Source organism: Maylandia zebra, linkage group LG9, assembly GCF_041146795.1.
Source record: "Maylandia zebra isolate NMK-2024a linkage group LG9, Mzebra_GT3a, whole genome shotgun sequence".
NCBI lineage: Eukaryota > Metazoa > Chordata > Actinopteri > Cichliformes > Cichlidae > Maylandia > Maylandia zebra.
This window is the reverse complement of record NC_135175.1, coordinates 19,508,042-19,526,520: the sequence shown is the minus strand read 5'-3', so window position 1 is coordinate 19,526,520 and position 18,479 is coordinate 19,508,042. Positions and strand designations below refer to the sequence as shown.

Sequence of the window (18,479 nt, the reverse complement as noted above, 5' to 3'; positions counted from 1 at the left end):
TGTTTATCCTAAGCTGACAGTTGAGTAAAATTGTGAAGATACGCTTGTGGGATAAAACTAAAAGCCAAAAAACTATTTGTGCACTGTCCAAAACAGAAAACAGATTTCCCATTGTTTTCCTAACTGGGAGTAACAGGGTATACCTGGATTAGCTCAGCAAATTCACAGACCTACATAGCATTTCTCTCCTGGGGGAGAGGAGATCATTAATTGCACCTCTGTGGCACTTTTACAGAGTTTAGGAAATGGTCGGGTGGCTCCAGCACAGAAAAAACAACGAAAGAAAGTTGACAGAGACAGAGTGCACAGGGAACCCATGAGGGCACCACGTTCATCAGTTTAGAAAACATATGGAGCGGAGAGCCATGCCTGACACACATTTAAGCCAGTTGGGATCAAAGAAACATCATCTAAAATTTATCAAGACCATGTCCACACCAAGTCAGATGAATGTCAAAGACCCTCTCTTCCTTTGTATATTATCGCAGATTATCGACACCCACAACAAAGAGAAATGCTAATCTTGGTGGTTGGATAAAGCATGTGCTGTTGCATTAGAATCAGCAAGCATGTGCTGTTGTTACAAACAATGCAGCAGTGATGGTAAAACAAAGAAAACCTAAATCTAACTTTGGTTGGGGTTCCAGGTCGAAAGGTGAGTATAAAAGACTTTACTTAAAAAAAAAGAAGCTCATCTTGTCATGAATAATTTTCCCCCACCCTTAAAGGTTGAACAATAAACCAATCAGCAAGTAGCTTTGAAACTAAAATGAATAACAGCTGAGCCAATCAAATCATTCATTTTTGGGAGCTCACCTTTGGTTAAACATCCCTCTGAAGTTATAATTGGCTCTGTAGTTGGGCATCGGCTTGGGATCCAAAGGCCTGTAGATAGCCGGCTCCCCTCTCTTCATGGCCAGACCATTCAGCTCAACTGTGGGTGTTATACTGCCTGTGTGAGTGAGATTGCAGATGCAAGCACGGAAAAGATTAAAACCAAGACAGGGAGGTTTTTAAAAACACTGATGTGAACTTCTTTTTCTGGCAGCAGCAAACAAAATGGCTTAAAATGGTCCAAGCAGTCTAAAAAGATGGAAACAAAATATTTTCTAGAAAAGGCACACAGGCAGAAAGCTGCACTGTGCAGCCTAACATTTGCCACGTGAAACTGCATTCTAAGTAAAAAGTACCCTCAGGATGCATGCACCACTAATACCACCACTTCTCAGTGATGTTGCATAATTTATCACAGGATTTTTTGGACTTTCTTAATCCCATTAAAAGCCTGGCTTTGAGGCCTTTTACCACTACAAAGTCGCAGAGGGCAAGGGAGGTAAGTCCAGACTAGTGGTATTAATTTGGCTAGTGATAAACTGTAAGCCTGTTCCTAGGTTTTACTGAGACACTTTATACTGTTTTTTGTTGTTTCCTTGAACATCAATTATCTGAATATTCCCAGTTGCTTGGCAGCAATGCTGGGAAGAAAAGTCACTCAGATGAAAAACCAAAATGCCCCCTAAGTACATAAATGCATTGCACTTTAAATTCATGATTGTACAGACAGGTATAAATTAACTTCCTCTGTAAATGGACTTTTTAGCTCTATCCAGTGTGCTAACATCCAATCCATACTTTTATTTTAACACCAGACTTTAAAATGAATGAACATTAGTGAGTTTCAATTAAAAAAATCTAAACATTGTTTCCAATTTTAGGAGGATGAGACAAGGCGAGCTACTAGAAGTGTAAATGCATGGGTTTTAATGCTAACTATAAATTCCTGCAGATGTGTGCACACAGAAATGAACAGCACAAACTTGGTTTTAACCATCTGCAAGAAAATGAAACTGCTTCTGGTAAACAGGTTAAAAAACTGAAAAATGTTCACAGTGCTGTCGTAATTTTAGATCTTGTTCACAGCAAACTGCCATAAAAAAAAGCACAGGATTGATTCGTGTCTGCAAATATCTAGGGTAAACTGCTGGAGTCTAATATTATGTCAGATGAAATGCAAAATTTATGTTTGCACAGACAGATGACTGTAGATTTTGTCTTTCATCTCCTACGTGGAAACTAGGGAGTGATTTTACCATGACCAGTAAAAATAGATGGAACAATTACAACAAGATGTTTCATATGGTGACCAGACTTTAAAAACTGTGAGCCTATTCTTGACAATGGCTCTGTTCCACTGAAGTATTTTAACAGTTTGACAGTAAAGTGGAGTGTATAATCCCAAGACCTGACCCTGCAGCAGCTTTATCAAGTTCATTCATTGTTTATTTGCCATTTATTCCATTGGATACTCTTGTCCACAGGATGTGGACCCTAACCTTTTTATCCATGTATCACTAGCATCACAAGTCAGTAACTCACTACAGCCTTTTAAACTGCCAGTAAGTCCAATGAAGAAAAGATGAAAAAAATGTGTCCTTTTATCTGATCTTCACTCTGTTACACTCTTAACTTTTTGATTATTGGCGCATATTTGCTATTCCAGGAAGCATGGTAGTGACTATGCCTGCGTGGGTTGTCTCTGGGTACTCTGGCTTCCTCCCATAGTCTTAAGACATGCTTGTTTGGTTAACCGGTGATTCTAAATTTGTTACAAGTGTGTGTGTGACTGTCTATCTCTGTCTTTCACCTTTCAACAGCCCAGATACGCTCCAGCCTCTCAATAATCCTAAGAAGTAAGTAAGAAGCAAAAAAAAAGAAGAATGTATAGCTTTAATATTTGCTGGTCTATGATTCCAACTTCAAACAGTATCAATGAAGAGGTTAAGCTTTTAAATGTTAGACATAGTGCTAGCAACTAACTTTAAGATAGGCCCGGATTGTGCTTTAGGATAACAGTGGACCAAAGAAACAAGCTTAGCTTGAGAAAAATTCCTCCTTACAACAAGGTTAAAAAATACTGTAAAACTTTTGGAGGATGAAAACCTGCTTTGTTGCCCTCAAAGATTTGAGAAATCTTGACACTCTTAGTTAATGAACAGGGAGTAAAAGTACCTCCTTCTTGGCGGCCTCATTCTCCCTGGATCTAAAGGCAATATCTTCTTTCTGCTGCTACAGCTGAGCCACAGCCCAAGTTAACATTTAAGTTCTTCTATAAGACATACAGTGTTAATTATTAATTTAATACCTAATAATATATGAATAGAGTGCTGTCTATTTTTCCTGTAAAAAAAAGACACCTCCATTTTTAAGAGTTTAGCAGATTATAACCAAGCATCAACTTGTTTTGCAGCTTTTTCCAAATGGTTCAAACATTCTTCTTGAAACTATAGCAGCTATCACATGCATAGCCATAGAAACAGTAAAAGGTGCAATTCATGGTAATCCTTCCCAGCCACTTGCTTTTTTAACAGTTAAAAGAAATTCAGTTGTGGCTGCAGTACCTGGGTTACTGTTGATGTCAGCTTTAGGGGAGCGGGGCGCTGGCCTGGGAAGGACACTCTCAGCCAGTGCTTTGGCAGCTGTGGAGTGTTGCGCCTTTTTAATACTGGTGCCCTCTGCCTCCCACACCTGCTCCCCAAGAGTCAGCTGCACGGTGAAGATCTGGAAGTGACACCCAGAGAGGAAGACATTACCCAACATTTTTATCAATATCCTTGTTACAGAACTTTTGGCAGGAGTTCGGTGCTCTCAGCACAGCCAATAACTAATTACTAATTACAAAAAGTGCAAATGCTTTATTTATTTAGCACATGTGGATGTGTGTCAAAACAAGAATTACACTGAACTACCTCCTGAGATTTATTAAATATTATTCCATATTGACATGATAACGCTACATCTGAAAAACTTTTTTTTTACCTTAGCGTGTGCAGGGCCTCTCTCATTGAGGAGCTTGTACTGTGGTTGGATCCTGTTGAAACGGGCTAACTCATTCACCAAACACATTGGAGTTTTCTCTTTAGGGTTTGCCATGTTCTCCTGGGGCGGGCCTAAATCATATCAGAAGACGACATATTTAAAAACATGGTAACTAAAGCACTCATCTATCCATCTTCTTCCACCTATATTCATGAACAAGTATCATTTTTTAATATAAGAATTGGATACTTCCACTGAGTGACAAGGGATGAGATATTAGCAGCGGATACAGCCACTGGAACACTTCTAACTTGCAAATAAAATGCAAACTTGTTTTATTTTTATATGTAATTAAGGGGAAAAATCAGTAAACAAGCACTTAATAAATAACTAATAAATGAATCTGTTTATAGGACAATATTGTAAAGTGTTTTTTCCTTCGTGTTGTGGTCAGTCCGTGAGCTACTGGCTTATAGTGCAGCAATCGTGGCTCAAGAGTTGGCAGTTCGTCTCGTAATCGGAAGGTTGCCGGTTTGAGCCCCGGCTCGGACAGTCTCGGTCATTGTGCCCTTGGGCAAGATACTTCACCTACCCCTCTGTTGGCCAGAGGGGCCGATGGCGTGATATGGCAGCCTCGCTTCTGTCAGTCTGCCCCAGGGCAGCTGTGGCTACAACTGTAGCTTGCCTCCACCAGTGTGTGAATGTGAGAGTGACTGAATAGTGGAATTGTAAAGCGCTTTGAGGGTCTCGAAAAGTGTTATATAAATGCAATCTATTATTATTATTATTATTATAGCTAACATATGACAGGAAGTGTTGGCAGAAATTCACTTCCTAAATCATTATTAAAGAAGCAGTGGTACCGAAACGTTTCTGAATTTAGGTTAGGTCATGAGAAATAATGAGCAGTAAAAGGAACATGAGATAGAGCCCTTTAGGCCAGTTACCTAATTGCCTAAAGTCAATTTTTTATTATAGAATAACTATGCAAACACACACATTGTATTGTAGACTTGGGTACAACTATAACCTTCATCATGCACACAGTTGTCTGTATGAATCATTGTTAAGGTCTTAAATCTATACCAGTATTATAGAGTCATAATATATTATGACTGAGGTTATGAAATTTTCACAGAATAACTCACTGAATCATCCCCCAAAATGAAAACACTAATGAAATGTAGTCCATCGTTTGTTGGAAATCACAGAAACTATTGATCGCTGAGCATGTACTGGCCATGGAAAGCCAATAGTCAGTGTTTTTGTTTGTGTGCGTATGTGTAGTTTTTTTTAAATCACATTGCCCCCTGTTGCAAGAGTGAAACCAGGAATCAAATATTTTAGCCCTTCAACACTCTATTTTTTGAATAAGCAGAAATTTAATAACACAATTTTACAGATAAGCAGTTAAATATCAACCACTGCCGTGGGTGATGGTATTTTATTTGCAAAATTGTTAACCTACTGTAACAGTTTTTAGTTTTCATAGATAAGTAGCAACTCCACACATGATGCAAAATAATAACTAATTTCCCCTAAAGACAAACTTGGGGGAAATTCTACCTGGCGGTGTGGCAGACACAGGGGCGTCCCCATATCCGACTGCAGGAGCAGGGCAGGCGGGTGTGGGGGCCGGGCCTGTGCCATTGACGGAGGGCTGCAGACCCAGGGATCCTTGACTGGCCATGGCCGTTGGAGGGACTCCAGGGGAGAGGCCAGGACCAGCCAGGGGCGCTAAGGTCTGTACTTTCACTTGAGCCATGCTCTATTCCTGAAAGCAGAACAAATTTGAAAGCTTTTGTTAGAAATACACTTACTACACTGTAATTATAACTACTGAGTAGTTTAAAAATAAAAGAAAATCAATATTCATTCACTAGCAGTACACAATACTGCATTAAGCATCTGTGAATCTGAGCACAAATGCACATGCACAGTTTAAAGCTAAATGTCATTTGACAGATTTCTCTGGGCTAAGCCTGGAGAACAGACTTCAAACTGAACAGCCCTAGGCCTATCTCACATTCTGATCCACTGGCAGCTAATACACCCAGACAATGAACCTTTATTTGAAGGAGCTTTGCTCATGTTACGGCTGAAAAAACTCCCTGGCAAAAAGGAGGAATCCGCTGGTTGTAGCCTGAACAATGCAATCTATATTAAACCACATTTTGAGGGACACAGCCCATTATCAAACAAATAAGGGTCAACAAATATCAAACAGCAGAATGAATTGTAGTATTTATTTATCTCTTAAAATATGCATGCAATATTTAGCAGAATGCAGTTAGACACAGTACACAGGCTGTGACTGTGTAATTTAAGTAACATAAGCATATATGCTACTGTGTGTTTTTGTCTAAAACAAAATCATGATTAAGGTGATAAAAAAGTCTCTAAGATAAAAAACAATTGCTCCAAAATGGCTCCCACTTTTGAGTCACACAAATAAGTGGCAGACAGTGATCGGAAATGAAGGAAATACTTTGAGCATCCCCACAGAGGTCAAAACAAAAGGTCAAAGCTGAGCTGAACCCCTGGAGTTTTGGAGAAATTCAGTGTCATCCCTTGGACACTGCATGAAATGCTAGCTTTGAATATGGCACATTCAGGTTTTTAAATATTGCATATCTGATTTTGCAGGTGTCACTTCTCTGTATTGTTTAGGGACCATGTTTGAACTGGTGTAAACATCAGCCAAGTTTGCACGGTCAGAAAATAGCTAATAAGGTTTAAATGCACCACAACTGATGTATCTCTTACTGTAATATGACTTTTATTCATTGCATGTCATGAAGTTATTCCTGTTTAATTCGTAGGTGCATCATGCCTGCCCGTGGGGTACTTGTGGTGATAGTCCCTCTTGCTTTTCTTTTTACGCTCTCACAGCAACACGCACAAATACAGCGGCAAACAGCTGCCTGTTTGCACGGCTGTCTTTCACTGCAAGTTGAACATGGGGGTTGTGTTACGTTGGGGTTGACTGGCAGAGCTTCAGTGCTGTCTGCAACCCCTGAACATTTATTACTGTGTCCAGCTTAGCAGGAAGCTAACGTTGCCAACAAGATATACGCCGTTTCTTCCCAATGTCAGCTCCTAAAAACACGCAGACAGAATAGGCAAGCATGCATGCTGTCATGAATATGCCTTTATGGTTTCCCCAGATGAATAAATCCTATCTAGCCACCCCCAGTTGCGATACTTTAGCCGGTTAAAGCTCATCATGGCTGATCGGCCGAGCACCCTTCTTGCTAGCATCTCCAAACCGCCCCATCCTTCTCGAAATTCTGGGGATTTTCAGTCAACCCTGATATCATATACGAGTTGGCGACAACGTGGCAAATAATCCACAGAGTATCCGACAACTATGGGAAAAATATTTCAGGACATTTTTTTACCTTTATCCAGGGCCAGACCCCAGTTACACCTCCAACATTGGCAAACACTAAAGAGAACTGGATGGAAAAGGAACCGACCACCTTATTTGTCTGGGTAAAAAAAGAAATGAAAATACGTGTCACTGGACTCAACATGGCGTATCCATGTAATATTTCACGCATAAAGCTTGTGTTTAGCTAACCTTGTTGTGGCTGCATATCGCATATCGCTAACGTACTATGAGTGGAGTTTGAGGTGAATTTTGAATGAAGCCACCCCCGCCGCGGTAAGGATGGTTCAGTCCTGGTGCGCTTCCTCGGATCCCACAGTGTAACTTTTGATTCAGAAACAAAATTAATATTTCCAAAGTTGTTTTGTGCACATTTGTATCACCAAATGGATTTTTAGTCTTATTCGTAAGTTTTCCATTTTACAGGTCCGTGTTTCAGTGAAACTTAAGGTTTTGTGCTAATGCTATAAAATATAGTTTTACTTGGAATATTTCCCCAACCATCCATTGGGAATTTTCTCTATTTGATTAATTAATTAAAGCAAACCCTATGAGTGTCTCACAAACAATCTAGTCAGAATTCTGCATCAAGCTTTATTTGGAAAAGTCCACGCTGGGGCAGTGGTATTGTACTAAGACGAGAAATTTAAAAAAAGAAAAAGAAAAGATGGCTAGGGGTGGGTGGGTAACCTACATACACTTTATATTTAACAAGGAATAGATAACCATAAAGGGAAAATATCACGAACTGCTAATCCCCAGATTTGACAGCTAAAGCGTCTCCAATAGAGGGCGTCACTAAACCACTTCTCCCTGTGTTATTGTAGACAGAAAAATATCCAACAACAAATAGAGCAGTATAAAAAACATAATTCAACCAAAATAAGTGAAGTAACTTGATAACAGATTGTAATTTTACTTGGCCAAACGCATGTATATCTATTGTACAATCTGAAATTACCCTTTCCCCCTTTGTTTTTGGCTGAAATAATTTCTCACACCATAACGGACCAGTTAAAAAAAACAAAACAAAAAACAAAACAAGCTTCAAATGAAAGCTCCATTGCTTTCAAAAGCGTCAGATCATCAGTTTTCCTGCCACACTACATCTTTATCTTTGCACATGTTTCACAAACCTAGTGCAATTCCACAGGCACGCCTGAGATCTGTGCCATTCACTTTTTACAGACAGATGGAATTACATGCTTCTGAAATATGCAGTTTATGTAATGTGTCACTGTCACACATTTATCTTCTTTCTCAATTTGGTCATCATCCTTCTGCCTTCAGAGCAGAACTACTCAGTCTTTTGCAAGCTATTTAAAAAGGAGAAGAAAAAAAACCCATACTGTTCAGACTGAGGTTGAATAAAAGTGAATCTTTGTTTTTATTATCGATTATGAAAATGAACAGGCACCTATTACATGGAGCTTGCACATCCCAGAACAAAATTTCAAATATAAATAACACACCCTTATTAGTGTTGACCACTCACAACAACTTGCAAGCTAAGAGTTCAAACCACATTTTAAAAAAAAAAAAAAAAGTAACCTAAGGGGGAAAAACAAAACAAAAAAAGAACAGCCAAACCCTGTAACATAACCACAAGCATGTTTAAAAAGACAAAACAAGCCTTTATTGATCCTTTAGGCGTCTCTGTGCACTGATGCTGCTGTGACTACATTTACACAATCAGTGTTTCAGTCAGTCTTATTCTCGAAGCAGTGATAGCAGATACGACCTTATACAATGAAACTAATAAAAAAAAAAAAAAATTGGTTAAATAGATGTCCTTAAATTATCAATATAGTTTTTTGTTTTTAAATCTTCAGATAGCCGTGTGCTGTGGTAATCTCCTCTACAGAATAGAGCATCACATTCACGCATGTTCATTCAAGAAACTCAGCTAGACCCTGGAAAAGGGAAAAAAGAAAGAAAGAAAAAAAAAAGTAGTAGATACAAACAACTCAAGATGGAAAAAATTCAAGTATCTCTGACTGGATGGCGATAAACATGTCTTTAGGAATGGAGTGATTACACTTTGAAATGAGCACAGCCTCTGGAGGTGAGCACTGTTAGCATCCATCCTATAAACCGTGACCTCAGTTATGGAACGACTAAAAGTTGCCACAATGTTAGATGCCAATAAGAAAAAGTAGGGTTTGAAACTGCATGCACCCCTACTGTAAAACTACCTTCTTTTTTTTTTTCCTTTTTTCCAAAACCAGCTTTACATGTTTGTTGCTGACCGTACACAACCTAATTGGCAAAAGATGCAAAGTTCCAATGAAATAAAGCACTCCTATCATCATTCTGCTATAAAGTTAATGCATCCTTTGCCAAGTTCTTGCACATCATCTAACAATTTAAAGACGCATGTATGTACAGAATAGTTTCAGACATGTTACAAGTTTACAACATAACAGTCTCTTTTGGTGAAAATATAGTTAAATTCAAAATCTCTGATAGGTGTCTTTTTAGAGGCGATCTCTTTATTGAAAAAGTACCTGAGCCAAAACTCTGACCAGGGGGAAGAGAGAGAGAGAAGGAAAAAAAAAGTATTGTCTTCATACATTCTAGAAAGACTTTGTCATTCTAGAGATAAAAATGAAGATTTAAATAACAAAAAAAAATAAAAAAAAATTCAAAAACATACTGACCCGTCAAAAGCACCCCCTTTTCAAAGTATCAACTAGTTGGGAAAACAAAATGCCAAAACAAAAAATTCAAACATTTCAGAAGATTAAAGCATGAAATAATAATAAAAATATATATCATACAAATACAAATGGATCATGCGATGACATTCTTTGAATGGAAGAGAGGCTGATGCACGTCTTAAAAGGCTGGACCAGAAAAGTTCAGCCCAGCTTTATGAGGAGACAAACGCCGAGGTCACTGGATGACTCCTGGATCTACCGTCACGCCTGTGCTATTCCCGTGTGTACCAAATTTCAGTCCGATGGTAGGAAGAACTGCAACCAGGTCTTAAGAGTTGGAAGATGAAGAAGAGCGCGTGTGCTGTCGATACAGTGGTTAAAAAACTAAAACCCTTGAACCTGATAAGCATCGAGGACTGCTTACAGTACACCTGCAAGTTGGGAATAACGTAATAGTGCCTTTTTAAACTAGATACCATCACAGTGCATGTAGTACTACTACTAATAATAATAAAAACAGATGAAGCATTTTCTTGGGGTTTTGATGGTCAAATCCCTTCCAGAAGACTGTTAGATTTAGATCTCTCTTTGTAGGCCCCAGCATGCATCCACCGGTTATTATTGCACAACACAAGGACCTTAAAATGCAGCCACACACAAACAAAAAAAGTAACAATAATAATAATCTTAAAAGAGGAATTATAAGTATCAGTACAAGTCTGCCTTACTTGCTCGCTGCATTGTGACCTTTTTGCCCTCCCCCCAAAAAACGGAAAAAAAACAAAAAACAAAAACAAAACAAAAACACACACAAAAAAGGAAGAAGTTCCATCTTGGGTGCAGCTAAACGTTCCGTTATTTTCTATTTTACAACAGACTAAAACATGCAGCCAAGAGCCTCCAGCGCATGGTGTCCATTGTTCCAGTCAAAGGTCAGAGTTCAAAGACTGAATGATTAAAAAGTGCTTTACGTAGGTCAGTAGGACTTCTCTCTTCTACCATTAATACAAAGTTTGTACATTAGCATGTATCATCTGTGAAGGCAAACAAGACAGCATGAAGATTAGAATTACAACAGGAAACAGACAAAAAAAAGTTTCACGTTCAGGAAGTGCTGAAAACAAATAAGACCTTTTTCTTTTTTTAAACTCACCGTGATACCACCATTTTGTTTTCTTTGGGTTTTTGTTACATGTTCTTACATAAAATGAGTTATCGGGCGGTCGTCTCTGCAGAAAACAAAAAGCAGCAATTAGATTTAACATTTAACACGTGCCCACAAACCGCTACCGCCCACACCGGGTGTCGCACCCTTACCTTTTCTTTGCAGCTTGACAACATGCTGATAATGCTAAGACAAACTGATTGCACCGAGAGCGCTGGCGACCAGTCTTCCGTTAGGATAGATAGACAGATGTGACCGTTGCTATACACATGCGGGTGGACAGGTATATTCTCTCCTGTGAACATTACCTGCACAATGAAAGCAAAGCAGACCACATCAACGCAACTGAATATGTACAAATAAAAATCCCACGAGGCTGGCGAGCTTTAAGATCCTAAAGAAAGAAGACGCATAAAAAACAACTTTGGGGTGGTTGGGGGTTACGTGTGTGGTCAAAGAGCCAGCTCGGGGATGAACTTTGGAGAAAGCTAAAACATTCATTCCCGTCAATTAATGACAGCAAAATAATTAGACTTGCTGCAGGGTTAACCCACTACTGCAGGGATAGCAAACTCATTTTACTTTGTGGGCCACATGCAGCGAGCTGGACCAGTGAAGCTCTCCCATTCTTTATTGCTGATTTAGTGACCGTTTTACATAGTGGATATTTTGTATACCTTGTACAGCACTTTGGTCAACAGACGTTGTTTAAAATGTGCTATATAAATACACCGATTTGACTTCTGTCGATGTAAAGATGCTTAATTATGGATTTAATCTCAGATATTTTAATGGAAGAAAAACCAAAACCTTGTCGTTTACGTCCACAAAGCTGATTCTGTTCATCTGGATGTCCAGTTTTCAGTGGGAGAAACGTTTTTTCACTTATCCAAGTGACTTCTTAAAAAGTAATGAGATGTTTCCCCCACTGAAAACACAATGTCCAGATAAACAGCATCAGCTTTCTGGGATTTCCTTACTTGGATAATAGAGCACAGGGGAAGTCGTATCAGTAGGAAAAACTGTAAGACTAAAAAGCTGTAGGACTAACTGTGTAAACACAGTTAGTCCAAAACTTATGCCTTCTTTCACATCTTACTAAACTGTCCAGTTGGTCGGACTGAAGGCTTTGTCGGGCTGATTCTGGCCCCCGGGCCTTATGATTGACACCACTGCTCTACAGGGATATGAGGCTCTCGGATTAGGACAGAGGGGCCGGGACACGGTGGGAGAGAGAGGAAAAGCGAACAGCGTAGGGAGAGCTAGAGAGGAGATACAGCATGTTTTATAAAAAAGTAGACACGTTCTATAAAAAGCACTGGGCTACATTTGACTTTGAAAAAGGCACAAGAGTGAGGGCCAAGCAGGAAGATATGGGAAGTGTGAGAAGCAAAAAGCTAGAGTCAGAAGTGCTAAAGCAGAGAGAAGGGGGAGCGGGTAAAAAGGGTAATGAAGGGTTGAGTCAGTCTGGCACCAGACCGGGCCTCACGGGAGAGTGCAGGCTCCACATCATGAGGGGGAGGGAGGTGACTGATATGACTAGAAAGCACAGCTAGCTTTATAGTCTAAAGATCAAGACCAAAAAAAAAAAAAAAAATTTCTTAAAATATTTACTCAAACCTCCAAATCACACCAAGCCAACAGCGTCTTTAGGTAACCTAAATCTTCTATTTCACTAAGATATCTAGTCTCGGGTCCATGCTGTGCCTTGTTCTAGTGCTGAATCTGTGCTCACCACAAGTTTCAATATTTCTAACTTTAGAAAAAGAAAAACAGAAGTAGCCTCTGTTTTGTTTCATAAGGTGGGCCTCTAATTTGCAGCTCCAGTGAACACAATACCCATCTCAATGTGACAGTGAAGAGGTGATTTTAATGACACTAGGCAGAGCTTCAATGGAAAAGGCCAAATCTGAGACTAACCAATAAAAGAAAGCCAAGACTGCTAAACGCTGCATGCATTTGACTGAGAAAGGCTGGAAAATGGTGGTAAGATCAAACAATTCCACCTTTAAAGTGTTTCCAACAAAAATTGAGATGGTTCGTTTTGTAGTGGGTAAAGGAAAAGATTTATATAAGATTAAAAACGAGATGTCGAATAAAGAAGGGTGACCCTCTATTTGGAAATGCCATGCTGTAATCTGCTGGAAGCGGCATGACTGGACCGCACGCAGGACAGTGATCTAAAGAACAGCTCCGAAGTACACAAGAACTCTTTATAAAACTGGTCAGCTCGGGGTCTGTCTTTAATGGAGACGTTACTGCAGTCACCAGATCTCAACCATACCCATTAGATTACCTCAACAAATTTGAAACAACGATGTCTGCAACGGTTCTTTGACGAAAGCAAAGTCTGAAGGCCAAAAAACAGATGTGACATTTTAGGTCGAGCCCAAAGTTTTCCAATTCTGTCTTATTTAAAGCTGAAGTTATTATTGGAGACTGATTCTAATCTTAAAAATTTTGTAAGCATTAAAAATAAAATAAAAAATTCTAGAGAATACTCTGATTCCACATTTCAATCTAATGATGATTAGTTTTAATTGCAAAGCTTCTATTTTCCCCATGTGAATGACACAGAATGTTCAAATGACTGGTGGAGTGATGTGCAGAGCTTGGATGGCTAAAACATGTCAAAAAATGAGTAAATGAAAAAATAAAAAGCCCTTATACAATTGTAACAATCTAAACTGTAAGATTACACAACACTGTTTAAAATTTGACATCTTTGTTTTAGAAGATGCTGCACAGGGTTAAAGTTCTGGTAGGAAATCTGGAGTTTCTCCTGTGCGCATGTAGCTGTGAAAAGGCTCAACAGAAACTGAAGCTGTTATGCAAAAATTGTCAAGTGATTTTGATCAGACTTTGTTTTCTTTTCCACGACAATAATAGGATATAAGGTGAAAGAGAAGTTCCTCCGAGGCCCCAGGAGAGGACTTCAACAGTGGATAAATCTGATAGTGTGTCCTTCCTATTTGAGAGGGTAACAGCTAAGTAGCTCAATTTATCTAATTTTCTCTACCTATTTTTAGACAGGCAGGCTCATAATCAGTGAAACAAGACTGTTGAGTCAAACTAATCCCATCAAACATGGCTTCAGTGAGACTTCTGCACTGCTGTCTCTCAGTGATTCCAAGCCAAGATTCATTGCACTAATGACCATAGAGCCAAGATGTTTCATGAGATTACAGCAGGTATCTAGCCGATGAATATAAAAGACTGTTTCTACAGCTCTTCAGTTTTTGAGTTTATTTCAATCGGAACACCACTGTGGACCATGAACTCAGGAATATCAATCTTTGATATCAAGCTAGGAATGGATGTGGGACATTCGATCAGAGTAGCAAACGGTATCCTTTGTTCATCTGCATCTCCTGCACCCACAGTGCAGACAAAACAGATCCATAAGACAAGATGGTTAATAAAGTGAACTTATAGATAGCTTCAGACAAAGTGCTTTAAAATGTTTAACATTTACCCACACACCTACGCACAAACAATAATGACTGCTGAGCTTACCTGAGGTGAATCAAAAGGATATCGACTACTAAATTTGAAAAGCAGCTGAAATTTCTCTCCTTCATACAGTGTGCCAGGTGCTCCCTCCATATCTACAATCCACCTAAAAAATTAAAAAATAAAAGCACAATATTAAAGTATGTCAAACAAAAAAAAAAAAATTACATAAAATAACACAGATCACCTTGAGATAATCAGGGTCTAGTAGTCTCTGACTACAAATCAGAGTGATGTAAATATGAAAAAAGGCCATTTTCTTTTAAATTTATGGAGTTGGTGGAGGGAGATCCATTAAATTTCAACATTAACTCTCTTAAATTACAACTTACAATAATGTAAAAGTTAAAATTTCATTAACTTGCACAAAAAAACAAAACACATTTTTAGAGATTTACACAAATCAGAGGAAAGAGGAAACCACAAGGAACCACAAAGCCCTGCGAGGTTGCCCACAATTTGCATGGAGGAAATGAGCAAATTTACCCTCGATTCACCATATTAGCAGAAGAACCTGCGCCTTTAAGGGACCCTGGGCCTATACAGATAAAAACAGCACAGTTTGAATGAGGTGCACCAATTACTTTTGCGACCCTCACACACCCTGTGTGTAAATCCAAATTGCAAGAATCAGTTGATTTGTGGTTTTGGGGGATTGGAGTAAAGATCTTGCAAATTTTTGACAGGATAAACTACTCAGGCTTTTTCCTTTTTCCTCATACGTAGTGTACTTGACAGTGAACATAAACCTTCAGTGCTTTGGGAGAAAATGGCATTTCTATAAAAGCAAAATTTGGTTTATGAGTGATAATGTGCTCTGTGTTCAATCTTACAATTCTGGAGTAGGTGGGAAACAATGACAGCTTCGACATTATTTCTGTTAATAATGTGCCGTTTTATAATTTGGCAGCAGATTAGCTAGAGACAAGTACAGAACCACATGTAATTATCATTAAAAAAATAATAATAAATCATACACAATGTGAGCTGCCGGTTCTCCAGTAAGTGTGTGTAATCAAAAGCTTTCAGTCTGACTCATTTCAGTGACATTCAATATTCATCTGGGTTATGACAGTGCTTTAGTAATAATGTGATATTCTATTGATCTACTGGACAAAATCTATTTTCGCTTCGGTGGCCAGGCTACAGAACTCTGCTGACTGAGCTGCTAGCAATTCAATCCTGCTCAGATGATTGCAAATACAGAGCCTTGTGCCTCTGGGATGAAAGACAGCCTACCTGCACCGCACACTCTTTACACACACACACACACACACACACACACACACACACACACACACACACACACACACACCTCAAGACTGCTGAATGTAGCTTCACTGGTGGCAAAAACAAATTGAGTGCAGAACAGTTGTGGGGCTCATAGTAGAATCCTTAGAAGAAAAAAGCATCACAATCTCTGCCCTATTTTTTCCCATGCAAGCAGTGCAGACAGGACACCAGAGTCTTGTGGCTGTTATCCAGGTTTATAGCCTCATGCCTCATTCAAATCTAGACTGGCACACATGATCATTTAAACCTACATATAAAGTCTGTTCTCCTTAAAACGTTGCCCTTGGAAAGGGTCAGTCACAGTGTCTAAACGAAGCTCCACTTTTCCTTCAAGAAGTTCAGAGCGAGGCCTGATTGTGCTACCAACTCATGCCGAAAACAGTCAGGGACTTCAAGGACATCACGCTAAATGTGCTCAAATTCCCTATAGCCTGGTGATTATATGATCCAGTCAACAAAAATAACACTGAGACATTTAGTGAAAGTGTAGGGACAAGGACAAATGAGTACACCTGAGAGGCCCAACAGTGCCTTTAAGCAGCAGTTTCCCTGTTTACATTAAGTGACTCATTACACCATCAAGCTAACCAATATAGCACCAGCACACAATACACTTAAAAAACAAAACAAAACCATTGACTCTCAGTGTTGCTCGTTACAGTACAAAGTGTACTATATAAACAAAAGGTGCAAAGCTGAAAACACACTGACCCTTTATTGCGGTAACATACCAGCTTGTGTGCTTCTATGCCAAGCACAACAAGAGTATGTCATACTCCAGTCAGGATAATAAAGACATTTCATGACCACAGTCAATCGTGACAACAGAAAGTAGCATAAAGACACCTTGTGACATCAGAGCAGAGCGTTTAAAAAAAAAAAAAAAAAAGACACACCTACACATGCCTTGTCAGAGAAATTATATACAAGGATCACAAGCCAGCAGGACTGGTTAGGAGACTTGGCAGTCATGCAAGGCATTTGTTAGACCAGGTGACTTATCTAATGAGGAAGATGCCACCATAACTGACCAGTGACAAACACTCCAATGTGCACCCTCTCTTTCAGACGGCATTGGAGGCCAGAAACCATGCCACACAACTCGAAAAGTTAGTAACTTAACAAGTCCATGCTTCAGCTTAGAAACTAGTCTCAAATCCATTTAAAGACTACAATTCAAGTCATATTTCCTGGCAACAGTAGTCATGGGGTTTAAGGGGATACATCACGACAACCAGACAGAAAGGTCAGCCAAGCAACCTCTGTTTCTAGCCCAACTCCTGCATGCCAGCCATTAAATATTTTATAAGGATGAATAGTGACACTGTGCATTAGAGACACTCTACGAAGGGCCTGTGGCTGCCAGTTGCTGGAATGACCCCAATTCCTCACCACTACACACTGCTGAGGCTGTGGTGTCTCACCTCCAGCCGCAGCTACCTTTATGGCATGCGGCATGCTTGCCACGCTACCCGTTTAAAGGAATGAAACCTGGCATTTCACAAAGCCACATGGTATTTGAGCAAACACGATAGGCATATCGGTGATAAAAACCCAGAAGTGCTGCCACTCTGAAACAAATGAGTCACAAGAAATTAAAAAAAGAGAGAGAGAGAGAGAGAGAGAGAAAGAAGGACTTACTGTGTAATGGTGTTCTGTACACTTTTTTCATTGAGCGTCATTCCTGGGGGTGGATCGTTTTGCAAGGCTAATAATTCCTTTTGTAGCCTTTTCTGTGGGAGAAAACATGATTGGGTTTATACCCCCCAAAAAATAAATAAATAAAAAGTTGAAATACTGGATCAAGTCAAGTAAAATCAAACAGAGTAGTGGCTGAGAAATTTAGCACATGTGTTCATCAATTTTATTAAGAGGCCCATACCCGGAAAAACACTGATACATCAATGATATTCCAATGAGGGGTTACCGTTTATTATGTTTATTAGTAGTTAAACGTGACCCAAACAAAACGATTTCAAAGAGGTAAGTGTTTAAAAAAAATGTATGAAATTTGCTTTACGGGTTTGATTTATTTAGACGTTAACAGCCAGTCAACTGAACAACGCAGTTTCTGTGAAAGTGATGCACCTGTTCAGCTGTTCAGGAGGAAACTGCAACTGTTCGATCTGCGCACCGTCTGCTTAGCTCACTGTGGTGAGAGCCCGGCCACTTAACCGCCAACATTTACGGGAAACATCGGAAATTTTTCCACCTCATATCCTTGAATTATCACGCCTTTCTGAGAAGAACCTACACACGGGCCAAGTCATCGACATACAGTTCCAGGAAGCTAGCTTCTACTAGCCTTGACTTGCTGTGGATGATGATGATGATGGGCTAGTTGTATTGCTAGCAAAGAGCAGCCGCTAAACCTGAACAGTTGAGGATAAATGTCATCGATTTTACAGTAACGTCACCACCACTTTGGGCAAATACGCGTAGGTAAATAAAGTGGTCGATAAAGTGCCAGGAAAAAAATAGTCGGGAGGTCCGGTAAAAATCACAAAATAAGCGATCGCTGTCAATTGTGTTCTTACCTGCATCGACGCCATGATGGAAACCCCCCCTCCTCCTGCCTCAGCGCAGAGTGTAGAAACGTACGTCAGGCGGTCACGTGATTTAAGTTGTTTTGACAGCAGAA

The 18,479-nt window shown here is 39.5% G+C and overlaps 2 protein-coding genes across 2 annotated transcripts in view; both read right to left on the bottom strand.

The window, feature by feature from the left end:
• stau2 (staufen double-stranded RNA binding protein 2) overlaps nucleotides 1-7,324 on the bottom strand; it is a 104,300-nt gene extending 96,976 nt beyond the window's left edge. Inside the window, exons 1-5 of the mRNA XM_004546614.2 lie at nucleotides 7,218-7,324; nucleotides 5,383-5,590; nucleotides 3,817-3,947; nucleotides 3,399-3,558; nucleotides 817-952 (exon numbers count right to left, since the gene is read on the bottom strand). Coding sequence (XP_004546671.2) covers nucleotides 817-952; nucleotides 3,399-3,558; nucleotides 3,817-3,947; nucleotides 5,383-5,581 — 626 coding nt within the window. The 5' untranslated portion in view covers nucleotides 5,582-5,590; nucleotides 7,218-7,324. The remainder of the gene's footprint in view (nucleotides 1-816; nucleotides 953-3,398; nucleotides 3,559-3,816; nucleotides 3,948-5,382; nucleotides 5,591-7,217) is intronic.
• A 1,246-nt stretch (nucleotides 7,325-8,570) lies between these two features.
• Nucleotides 8,571-18,479, bottom strand: ube2wb (ubiquitin conjugating enzyme E2 Wb). The gene is made up of 6 exons (XM_004546610.5): nucleotides 18,376-18,479; nucleotides 17,480-17,571; nucleotides 14,549-14,651; nucleotides 11,185-11,340; nucleotides 11,021-11,096; nucleotides 8,571-10,901 (listed from the first exon to the last, which is right to left on the bottom strand). Exons 1-6 carry the CDS (start codon nucleotides 18,388-18,390, stop codon nucleotides 10,888-10,890), a joined length of 456 nt encoding a protein of 151 aa, XP_004546667.1. The 5' UTR covers nucleotides 18,391-18,479; the 3' UTR covers nucleotides 8,571-10,887.

Bases quoted from the DNA above. Each gene is read 5' to 3' on its own strand.
- ube2wb (XM_004546610.5), bottom strand. The intron at 14,652-17,479 runs GTAAGTCCTTCT...TTAATTTTTTAG, and splicing joins GTACAGAACACCATTACACA to GTGGATTGTAGATATGGAGG. The intron at 11,097-11,184 runs GTAAGGGTGCGA...TGTTTTCTGCAG, and splicing joins TGTCAAGCTGCAAAGAAAAG to AGACGACCGCCCGATAACTC.